This window comes from Anomalospiza imberbis, chromosome 1, assembly GCF_031753505.1.
Source record: "Anomalospiza imberbis isolate Cuckoo-Finch-1a 21T00152 chromosome 1, ASM3175350v1, whole genome shotgun sequence".
Classification (NCBI taxonomy): domain Eukaryota; kingdom Metazoa; phylum Chordata; class Aves; order Passeriformes; family Viduidae; genus Anomalospiza; species Anomalospiza imberbis.
The window spans coordinates 133,893,755-133,906,497 of NC_089681.1; the positions used below are offsets into that span (position 1 = coordinate 133,893,755).

Sequence of the window (12,743 nt, forward strand, 5' to 3'; positions counted from 1 at the left end):
AATGTACCATTAACGTCAGTCTCATTCTTCCTGTGCTCATGTTCTCATTACCAGGCAAGTTTTCCAACCAAGGACAATAAAAACAAGTCCAAGGCAGTGACATATTGCAGGTACTGGTATATACCCAGTCATTGAGACCAGTATCATTAAAAAAACCCAAAACACACTCATACACTCGAAGTTACAAACCTAGATCCTCTATTGTTATATTTTCTTTCTAGACCTATTCCAAACCAGATTTCCAATGTGAATTACAAATTTCACTGAGTAAATAGTAAAAATGGAAGTATTATGTTTTCCATGTTCATGTTTGCATGTTTCTTAAAAAAACCAAACCCAGGCACACAGTTTACTTTATGCTTAAAAAGAAGACAACTAGGAGAACTTTGGATGGTCAGAATGCTGATGTTCCCTAAAGGGGTTTGTGTAAAAAAATCTGATGCTATAGAACACATCAGGTAAATGCACACTGTAAATGCATGCTTACTTTGTGAAAGTCCGAGTACTGCAAAAAAACCCAAGTTTTTCATAGTACACAGTTGCAAATGATGCAAGAACATCCACTCCTTCACAATTTGCATTTCAAGTCACTGTATTAAAAAAATTCTGCATTTTGGAAATTACAGAAAGTGCCATCAATATAATAAACTAACCTCACTACAATGTACCATTCCTCATACTGTGCCAACTTGAAGAGTGCTCTACTCTTTTGCAGGTTTGTAATATATTATCCAGTAGCATTTTATAAGAATGGTTATGAACACAACTTCTATTCCTTTAAATGGAATGCAATTGCATGCTCAAGTGTGCTGAACTGAGAGTTTGAAGAGTAAAGGTGATCTTTTCAAGACTGCATCCTGCCTGACAAAACCTATACAGAAAACGGCTAATTAACTGGATTGAGATTCTCTGAAAATTCTGAAGTGACAAAAAGCATATGTCAGAAGTGTTAAATTGTTCCTTAGCAAGGCAGGATTACATACTTATCTTTACTACAACAACAAAAGCCAAACATCTCTCACACTGTTCAGTTTATTTCAGTAATTGGAGTTTACCATAGATTATAGTTTCTGGGTAATTTCTTTAAGTAAATTTGACCAAACCTCACTATAGTCATAGCTCCAGGAAGAAAAGGAAAGGAAAGCAGAAGCACTATACACTGTGAAAGAAGGTAAGATGCTGAATCAAACCAGATTTTAATTGGTTTGTCTGGAAAACATGATATAGAAACATCACTGTGGATTTACACTTATAAATTAAAACTGGATTTATTTGAAGCTGACTTCCTTCTCCAATTTAAAGATAGCTAAAATCATACGAAGAAAAGTAAGTAAGTATTTTGCAACAGTTTGCACTTTTCAAATTCATGTTAAAAAGCCAGAAAGAGCAGCAGTGAATTGAACTACAGAAGTCAGTGCTATAAACTGCAAATTCTTTCTGATCCCTATGTTGTGGATCCTGTGAAAATCCCATTTCAGGGATATTTAACATCCTTGCCTCTCATTTGTTGCCAAAATTGTGATGATACAGGGAATGTTGAATTGTTCTCTCCCTTCTCGTGGATGGGCAGGCAAATGGGGCAAGGTCACAGTGATTAAACAGCTTTCACATCTTCTTCCAGCTCCTACTCCTGATATGTGCAATTACTCCCTTCTGCTTCTTTACTTTTCCTTTTGTAGTTGAGATAGGAGTGACTTTGTTTTGGGAATTGAGTGAGACAATTCTGCCTAGGAAACTAGGATGTCAAGCACCCCCTGATTCCAACTGGGCTAAATCAGAGCAATCCCATCACGTTTTTCTACATCTCTCCCAGGCTGAGAGGAAAACAAAACCAGTGCAACAAAAACTATTGTACAATTTCTTGCGCATTTATGTAAAACGGATATGACCTTCAGGACAGAAGAGACACTGACAATGATTAAAGTCAGATCTTCAAGGATTGACTGGGAAAGATCAATTTCCAGTTTCTCCTCACAGGAATGAGGTTTCTCTTCTGTCAATTACCATCTTTTCTTGTGATAGACAACTACTACGTCAATCTCAGAAGTGCAACAGGACTCGAGACCTGAGGCAGATTAACAAGTCCAGCCAGAGCTAAAAAAGTTAAATGTAAAAAGCTGTAATCTGGACTCGGGCAGGTGCCTGAACTGAGATTATAGCACTGCCCAGTGCAGAATGTAGAGCTGCATTTTAAAAACACTGTGTGTTTTCCCCCACAGGTTAATACTTTGCACAATTAACTGGAGCTCTTTGGTAGTTTTCAACTGACAAACTCAAAAAAAATGAGGACTACATACGGAAAATATATGTGTGAAACTAGTCAGATTGAATTATTGCAGCAAGTCACATCAATCACTTCTTCTGGAACATAGATTCAGTTAGAAAACTACTGAAAACTAAAATTTGACACCACAACATCTATAGCATGGTGTTGAAATCAGTGTATTACTCTTGTCTGTACAAGACAAGAACCCATGCTACTATATTTAATTAGAAGGAAAGTTTAAAAACTCAATCAAAATCAGGAAATATCAGGCAAATGTCAACTGTATGGTCTTAATTCAACACATATGCATGGCTGATTTATGTTTTTAACTAGTGCATAAGTGTTTATATAACACATTGTTACTATCTTTAGGAAATGTCCTTAGGGAAATATATATTTTGGCTCTTTGTTTCCTTTGCAATCTAGACTGAATTTTGGTTGTGCTGTGAAACATACCATTTCCAAACCCCCTTTTTTTCTGGCTGTCATATAAAATGATTTCTCTATAACATTTAGATAAATTTTAATATTATCTTTAAATGTTCATAGCATGACTTTCTTGCTTGCAGTTCTAGCTAGCATGAGCATAGTGTATTTGAAAGCAGGATATTATTGAATTATCTATATTCTAACAACACACCATTTCTTTCTATAAATACAAGAATAAATAAAGAAATAAAGTGTCCTATGCTTTATTAGCCTAACCTAACTAAAGGTCAAAGAGAGAAAGGCAAAAAAAGAAAATACATAAATTACACATATTTACATTGCAGCTATTCAGTTCTGTTTATTCACAGCCTTTACATATTCATGACCTATTTCAGGCTAAACTCTGTAACTCTTGGTTTAATGCTTACTACTTGCAGCATTTATCTCAGTCATAAAAACTATTTTCTCTGAATCCAATGCTAGGAGAAATTAATTACTTCATTACGTGTTTACAAATACAATTTGCTCTTTGATGTATATTTGCCATAACACTGACATCACCAACTTGAGATGCTAGGTAAAGAATATATCATCATCCTATCATTCTATTCTTCCTTAAGAAAACCTGAGGACTAAAAAGCCTTGCATGTTTAATACTGCAGATTAAATTAGATTCCTGACCCTAATGATATTCACAGCTCAAAAGCAGACAAGCCTTATTCTAGATTTAAATATATGGGTCATCCTCTCCAAGGAAAACTCAATAATTAAAAATTATATTTTTTTAGAATCACAATTATTCTATCCTTAAAGCTATTCAAGTCCAAAGTAAAGTACTTAGAGGCTTAAATACTTAAGATAGAAGCCTGAAAAGAAGGTTATTGTCTGCATTTAAGGAAAGAAGACTCAAGGAGTACATAAAAGTAAATAAATTTATTGTTTCTAAACAAAATAAAAACTACACCAACTGGATAGAAATATGCTAAATACACTAATTTCTGAGAAATAGACTGCTCTCGTTCAACAGTCACATTAAGAAAAAAAACTACCCAGACAACCAACAAAAACTTGGCTGTCAGTTATAATGCTTGAAAAATCTAAAAAATCTTTCTGGTTTTCTTCTGTTCATTAGGCTGACTGAGTTGGTGGCTAGCAAAGAGGAAAAGGAAGAGGAATAGAATCACTAATATTTAATTACAAAACATTTTAGAATAACCAAGGTGTCAAGCTATTTTATGGGTATATCCAGTTCCCTACATCTCCAACATAATGTGTAACAAAAGGATTCCTTGTCCACACTCTCCCTGGATACCAGGGAAGGTCATGGAGCAGATCCTCTTGAGTGCCATCATATGTGCAGGACAAGCAGGGGATCAGGCCCTGCCAGCACAGGTTTGTGAAAGGCAGGTCCTGCTTGACTGACCTGATCTCCTTTCCTGTGATAAGATGACCCACTTAGTGGATGGGTGAAAGGCCGTGGATGTGCCTACCTGGACCTCAGGAAAGCCTTTGGCACCGTTTCCCACAGCATCTCCTGCAGGAACTGGCTGCTGGTGGCTTGGCCGGGTGCTCTGTTGGGTGCGTAGGAAACTGTTGGCATGGCCAGGCCCAGAGGGTGCTGGTGAATGGAATCACATCCAGCAGAGCTCCCCAGGGCTCAGTGCTGGCACCAGCTCTGCTCAAAATCTTTATCAGTGATCCACATGAGGGGATGCAGGGCACCCTCAGTCAGTCTGCAGACACACCGAGCTGGGTGGGAGGGCTGGGCTGCTGAAGGCTCTGCAGGGGGATCTGGACAGGCTGCATTGATGGGCAGAGGCCAGAGCTCTGAGGTTCAGCAAGGCCAAGTGCTGGGCCTGCTCCTGCCCTTGGGTCACAACAACCCCTGCAGCTACAGGCTGGGGCAGAGCGGCACGAAAGATGCCCGGAGGAAAAGGTCCTGGGGGTGCTGGTCAACAGCAGCTGAACGTGAGCCAGAGAGTGCCCAGGTGGCCAAAAGGCCAATGGCATCCTGGCCTGGATCAGCAACAGTGTGGCCAGCAGCACCAGGGCAGTGACCATAACCCTGTACTCAGCACTGGTGAGGCCACACCTCACATCCTGGGTTCAGTTCTGGGCCCCTCAATTCCAAGAGGACATTGAGGTGCTGGACAATGTCCAGAGAAGGGCAATGGAGCTGGGGAAGGGCCTGGAGGACAAGTCTGATGAGGAGCAGCTGAGGGAGCTGGGGATGTTTAGCCTGGAGGAACGGAGGCTCAGGGTAGATGAGATAACAAGGACTAAGACAAAAGAAAATGGCCTCAAATTGCACCAGAGGAAGTTTTAGATTGGATACTAGGAAACGTTTCTTCACTAAAAGAGTGGTCAAGTATTAGAACAGGCTATCCAGGGAAGCAGTGTAATCAGTGGTCTTGAAAGTTTTCTAAAGATTCACAGATGTGGCACATAGATGTGGCTTAGTGGTGAACATGGTGGTGCTGAGATGGACTTGATGATCTTGAGAGGTCTTTTCAAACCTCAATGATTCTATCATTCTAACTTATCAATATTTCATCACTAGAATTCGGTTGCACAGAAGAAAAATACATTGTTCCATACTTGTCCACTGACCTCAGACAGGAGCCAAAGAAAACAGGTGGATTTAAACAATTATTTTTAAAAGCAGGTGTATAATTTTTCATTAATAGTAATAATGCTAATGTAAATATGCCAATTGCAGGAGTATCCTATGTAACATAAACAGAGTTTTTTTGACATGCAAACCCCAATATTCTACTCAGGCTGAGTCTGCAATATTTGCAGTGACACTAAGCATAAAAAAACCCAGGAAAGTCTGAACTCTTAACATTTTTAGTAACACTCTAATGCAGATTTTTTTTTAATGAAGCATTTTTTCAGTAACACTACATTTTTAAGAGTTTGGTAATAGAATACTGAGATCTTCACCTCAGGGTTACTGAATTCAATATGGCCCAGATCAATAGTGACTCAAAGTCATCACCATTTGATGAGAATCTGGAGCTCAGGTTAAAATGTATTATGAACTTAGTCTACTCCAGTGAATAGCTTCATAACTGACACTAACATGTATGGTTGCTGGCAATCTCAATACAGAGCCTTAAATTCACTGGGAACACAGAGAGATTTACTTTCTGGACCTACAGAAATCCTTCTGAGTCGGGATTAAGGCCCAGTAGCTTGCAGTATGAGGAATCTCAGACTTGTTAGCTGCTTATTTGTACCTGTCCCAAAAACAAAAGAGCATTAGAACCCAGACACACTTTTCAAGTAGCATATTTGCTTCACTGCTTAGAAAGAGAAAATAAATTATTTCAAAACTACATGACCTCAGGCTGCACACCAGAACAGAATAACCCTTTCAATCAAAGACCAATTTATTAAAACATCTGGTTTACACAGCACCTTAATCCTGCTAAGATACAAACTGCTTGCTTAAGAAATTAACATTTTTTAAAAGCCTGGAAACTGTATTCAGGTAATCTGTCATATGACATCTGATTAGAACAAGAACCACGTTATTTGCTACTAATGAAAAAGCATACTCAAATTTCAAAGCAGCACAGATGTGGGAAGATCCAAGGCAGAAGAGAGCAGGTGGCAGGCTAGCTGGCAATTACGAAATGTACAAGGTTATAAAATGACTAAGACTTTATTGTCAAATCTATACATTTTAAGCTAAAAAAAAAAATAGTAATTTAGTATTTGTATAGCATTTTGCCTTTTAATGTTAGAAAACAGAGAGATCTCTCCTGTACATTTAAAGTTATATTGCCATTCCACAGCCAGCTTTTAAATAAAACCTTCATGATTAAAAAGCTCACTCAGTTATCAAAACCCTTTATCTGAAACACAGTGCTTTAATGGCCCAGGCTGAAAAAACAAAAGCACAAAATGCATTTTAACCAGAAAGGAGCTCAGCACCAGAGTGATCAGTCTACAGTACAATAATTAAGAAAAAATGGTAACTACCATGTTTCCAGCATCTACAATAACCTGTGTAAAAACAATGCTTATGTATAAAAGAGTACTTATGTATTATATAAAAGTATACTTAATAAATGTATACTTATGTATACATTTATTTCACAGTATTTTTAATAATCTTAATTTAAAGGTTAAGTATATCAAATGTAAATGATGCATGCTAAGTTTCCCATGCTTTGTGCACAAAAAGTTTTTACTACTCCTGCTTTAGTAAAATCAAGCCAGGTGCTCCTGCAATATCAAAAACACCCAAATGCCAAGAAGTGCTGCAGATAACATGAAAAACAAAAATAATGAGAAACATCATTTTCTATCCATACATCTGGTCCAGCTGGAAGGGATCAGGCACTGTCTCCACCTTTATCTCCTCTTTACAGAGCAAGCAAATATCAAAAGGTCAAAAGTATTCACCAGTCATTGAGACAGAACTTGGAACTCTATCTTCATAGATGAATGAGTGAAATAATGATATGAAATGGAGATTCCAGTGGAGATGATGAGGAATCTGCAAACCAAAAGGAATTATAATCCTGGTCCCACTGAGGACAATGATAAATCTCCCAATGATTTCTTAAGGGCCAAGATTTTCATGCAACAACAATATTCTTCACATAAGCAATGAACTCTCATGAAAACAACATGTGTTATAAATCACATAAAATCAAATGAGAACAAAGTATGAGGAAAACCCCTCTGAGAGAAATGATTCATCAATAGCATGATTCCAAAAACAGTGAAGACACATTGTTGCATGAATATTTGCAGAAATGACTGAAAAAGATCAGATGCAACAAAATATGTCCTCTAAGAAGTTCATTTTCTTTCTTCCAGCTCCACATAATAGGTTGCTCAACAGGGACGTAAAGGGTTAAATGGTTACTAACTAATGCAATAGTGGCTAAACAACATATTCAGGCCACAAAATACTACATCTCAAAGGAAGTCCATTCCCTCTAAAATTCCTTTAATTACTAATAAGCATACATAGAACAAGTTTTCCAGTCACCTTTTAGTGAGATACAGGAAAAAAAGATCAGAAACTTGAGCTAAGTAAATTAAGATCTCAACAACATGTAAGATCTTGCAGATCTTCTCCTTTTCAGAAACAGAGCACCAACATTCAGTGACAAAACAAAAAGAATCTTAGAAATAAACTTTTTCTTGGCTTGTTTTGCTTTGAAGAGTTTTGTTGATCAGCATGAGAAGGAGCTTTTAGCAATTCCTCCCAGGTTCTTAGTCATATGCAGTTTGCATGAATAGTATAGCCAGCACTATATGAATATGCAATTTAGTCCTAGGTAAGTATATGATTTCCTATACAGCAAAAAAACCCTGTCTCTAGAGTCCCATTACGTCATTTCCATGCTCTCAAATACAACTGAGTCAGCTCACACCATTTCCAACAGAGCGAGTTCAAGAACAGGATAGATGGAAAGGTTTCATAAATAATATAGGTAACATGCTCTCGGTATGTGACTCCACCTACATGTGCTCCCAAATATGAATTTAAGCATCCTGGCTGCAAAGAAAATTGAGTATTTCTTTCTCTCTGAATTTATGAAAGGTAGTAAGTCATAATAAATTATTATAATTTTACCTAAACCAAAATTGGAATGGACTGGAAAAGCATTGTATCCCATTATTCCTACCAGCCTCCCTTTTTTGTGGTCTAAAATTCCAGCTATTTAACCTTCTCTCATAAATACCATTTTCTAAATTTATTTTTATGTTGACCTAGTCCTTCTGTTAAGTATTTTTTTAAGTACAATTAAAACTATACAAAAAAGGTGCAGAAGGCAGATGGATCAGTGCCACACAGAAATACAGAAAAATTACCTCTCTGTTATGCAAAACTGATATTATTTATCTCCCAATAGCTTGCTTTCTTTTATTATTTTGTTTAATTTTCAGCTCTAACTAAAGAGTAACAACATTGCAAGGTTAGCTCTTTATGGACATAAGCTCAGTGCATTCTCAAATTTGGGCAGAAGAATAACTTTACAATGCTATAAGCATGTTTTCATCCAGCTATGTAACCTTATGAAAGAAAAAAGGGAAAACATTTTACTTTCCCTTGGTAGATCATTTTACAATGCCTAAGAAGGAAGCTATTTTCTTCTCTACAGCCTATTCTTTATCTACTTCAATACTTAAATCCTATGGAAGCAATAATAAAAAAGAATACATCACAAGGAAAAAAAGAACTCAAAGTATTCAGAAAGAATAAATCAACCTAAGAACTGAACATAATCTACTCTTTCTATCAAATTAGGCACTTTGCACACTACAGCATTTCCAAAACACTAGTTCATGGATTATAGGCACCTCTAAAGTATAAATAACAACAGCTCAGAGCAGCTGATGAATAATATTAAATTACTGTAATCGTCTACACTTGGGATGCCAATAGCAGGGAAAGCAACTCCACTTCTTACTCCTGGAAGGATGACAAAGTAATGTACTACTTTATCGAGCTACTTTGATGTTGTCTGGTACATAGTCCACATCCCTGAGCTACCACAGAAGAAAAGGGAGAAAAGAAGCTAACAGGCATCCTTATGAGTGAAGAATGACAATCCCAAGCAAAGGTCTGATAGCAAAATGATTTATGACAGGCTAACTTTTTCCTAAAACAAGCAGAACCGAGAGGTGGACGTTACACACCACTTGGTTTCATGTCTATGCTAGAGGCAGAAAAGGGATGCTGACCCAGTTCACATCCATGATGTGATGAAAAATACGTATTTATAAAATGGAAAATGTGTCAAATGACAGTTGGGAACAATTCACTTGTGGTACAATCATTTCCCCAGTGAGCTTATTACAAATCATATGACACAGCCCTTCTGTTAGATACAAATGGCTCCTATAGGCTTCTGGAGCCAGTGACATATATTCTCCATTTCTTTTTGCTATTTATAAATCTGTTTTCCTCCACAACTGTATTAAATGTTGATGTTGCATCGTGCTAACATGTCTGTCAAGCAAAGGAAGCAGAACTCATCACAGTTTGTTCAGGTCAAACACTTTACCCAGACAGCATACCTACAAACTGCCTGGTCATCCCTAGAAGGTTAACCCCTTTTGTAACACAACAATTTTTAAAAGACACTAATTTATCAAAGCAATGAGATGCAATACTGAACATCCAGATGAAAGTGTAGAAAACCAAGTTAGTTTTGTTGAAGACATCTGAAAAGACCTACAACCAGTTCTTCTAGCAGCGTCTCTGAAGACACAACTTCTGTATATTTTGTGAGGAGGTATAAATCTATAGATGGAATAGGCCCAGTCTTATTCAATTTCTGCATTTTCATGGAAATTCAAAGACAGACTCAATTTCTGTCAGAGGGGAAGATGAATTTGGGGATCTAGATGATCAAGCATGCAACCAACACAACTTTGCTTTAATCATACCCTTCTCACCTGTTTTCCAAGGAAGGCAGATTTTCAAGACAGCAGACTAATTTACAATGTTTATTCTCAGTTCCAGTGTGAAGATTATACATTTTCAAGCTATTATGATTTAATAAAATTTACCAGAACACAATTATACTAACTACCACTAAGAACCCTTATCTCTGAGTAGAAAGAACCTTAACAATAGGCCTAAATTGAATTGTTAGAACTTCCATGCATCAGATAAAATGCACAAAGTAGGTAATCAGTTCTACAGTCAAAAGACAGTACATCTGCAAATTACAAAGAGAAGGTTTCCTCTTTTTCCTTTGCTTTTCTTTTAACAGAGAAGAATCTATTTTTGCAAGCAAAATGTTATTAACTGCAATTAAGAGAAAGAACCAAACCTCATACAACTTGACAGCATTATATTCTACTAATTCTAGTGAACAGGAATAGTATTTATAGTAGAAACCATAGAGAGCTTTCATATGGCTTAATCAACGACATCCTATTATAACAACATTTCCAGTATCATTACACAAATTACACTGAACATTAATATATTTTTTTTCTGTTATATCTCTGTCAGACAATTAATATGTCGCTACACTTTAATGGTGTATGAATATTGTGGTGGTATACACACAATATTCTGTTTTCCTGAGAGGCAAGCAAATGAAGCAACATTTAAAATATATAACATGAAAGATTTTGAACCTACCTTCTTTTTCTGGGTTCTATTCCTGCCTCCCAACCAATCATCCATCTGTTCCTCAATCTCTTCGATTGAAGCTCCATGATCATAAGATGGTATATACACACTTGATTCCAGAGCTGCATATACAGGAAATTCTATTTTTGCTTTCTTGACTTTAGGCTTCTTCTCTTCTATACAAAAGTAAAAAAGAAGAAAAAGTAATGCTACTAGTACTGTAGGCATGCATAATTCAGAAGCAGGTTTAGCTCCCCATCTCTTAATCCTATCTTAAAATTTCCACTGAGGAAGCGCCTTCAATTTCTTTATTAAAAAGAGAATCAGAGTTTTGCATAATAATTTTATTATTATTAGAAGTAAATAGCAATGCACCCACTTAACCCCTCTTCCATCTGAACTATGCTAGAAAGGGGCAGATGAGTTAGCTCTTGTTACTGCTACACCACTTGGCAAAGAAGATTAGTGCAGGCAAAAGCACAGGAGCTGTTAAAAGATTCTGAAGTCCAGCCAGCTTCAGAAAAATTGGCAACGGTAGAAAGGTGAATTTTAGACAATTCTGTACTACTTTATGGTCAGCTATGCTAAGTGAAGCTTCTGAGTCAACAGATGGCTTCTCTATTCTCAGATTTCTCCAACCACAAATAGCTCTCTTCTAGCACTTACACATTTAGGAAGATTTAAAATGTTGGACCTCATTTCCAGCACTGATTACTGTTTTCTGCTCTCTCTGCCCTTCAAATGATATTAAATGGGAGCTGTAAACTCATGGGAAAGAAAGGAAGGAAGGATCACAACCTAAGCCCCAGCACCTAAAAATGCCTCTATTATATAAGAAGATCTCAAAAGCAAGATTTAAAATGGACAATTGACAGAACTTTAGGAAACACAAGATGAGGAGCAGAAAGACACACTTGAACACTCAGAAAGCATCCAGAAACCTAAGGTGTGTCCAGGGGACTCTTCTGGTTTTGCCTCTTGTTTCCAAAATATGCTGTATTCACAATGCCTAAATGTTCCTAAACTGAAAGAGCTGATCTAATACTCCACTGCAACCAAGAGGGAAGCTCTGCATTTGACTCCAACTTTTCACTCTCCACTGCATATCTTTGTGCTCCTCTCCCTCCTATTGTGTTTCTACAATCACCCAATCATTCAGCAAACTACTTCAATTTACTAAGCAAGTAGAAAACTACTCTTAATACTCAAATAGAAAAAAATCCAAGTCATTTAAAGGTGGTGGGCAAGGAAAAGAAGAACCAAGCTTGTCTGATCAGCTTATCTACCTTTGCAGCCACGCCCTAATTCTTCAGAGGAGAAAAAAAATCTGTTTTTCATAGAAACCTTTAAAAAATTCCTAAACAAGACAGAGGACTGCTCCCTACAGACTCTGAAGCAGAATTTCTTTTCCTAATAGTATATGTGCAGAAACAGCATAGTGAAAAGACTCCACAGATTTGACAAACCCTAGGAGATGAGTATTTAAGAAAACAGTAAAGGGATAGAGAACTGTTCCAAGTCCAAAATGAACAGAAAAGTCATAGAGATCTTGAAAGCTAACAGGATGATGAATGAGCTTTTAAACTTTTCACTGTTCAGAATTTCACTGCACGTTGTCCAGAGACCTGTTTTTATATAGAATCTTTAACTTTACCTGTCAAATTTCAGTAAATGAAATACTAAGTTAAAATTTGTATTTGGATTTTTTTAGCATCCTTCTGTAGGGATGTGTAGAAAATACAATGAAAGGACAGGTACTTCTCAAAATTAAGTGAAAATCTGCATTTGTCTCACTATGCAGATATTAGTAAAGAAATTTTTTTATTATTATTTCAAAAGGTAAATTTTATAATCAAATCACATATATTAAATATGATCTCATTTTACTCCAAAACTGCCACGTGTAACAGCTTCTAGAATCTGTTAAGA

General features: G+C 36.8%; 1 protein-coding gene across 1 annotated transcript in view; it reads right to left on the bottom strand.

Annotated features, from left to right (window-relative positions):
* DNAJC1 (DnaJ heat shock protein family (Hsp40) member C1) overlaps nucleotides 1-12,743 on the bottom strand; it is a 109,032-nt gene that overhangs the window by 31,207 nt on the left and 65,082 nt on the right. Inside the window, exon 8 of the mRNA XM_068212718.1 lies at nucleotides 10,824-10,990. Coding sequence (XP_068068819.1) covers nucleotides 10,824-10,990 — 167 coding nt within the window. The remainder of the gene's footprint in view (nucleotides 1-10,823; nucleotides 10,991-12,743) is intronic.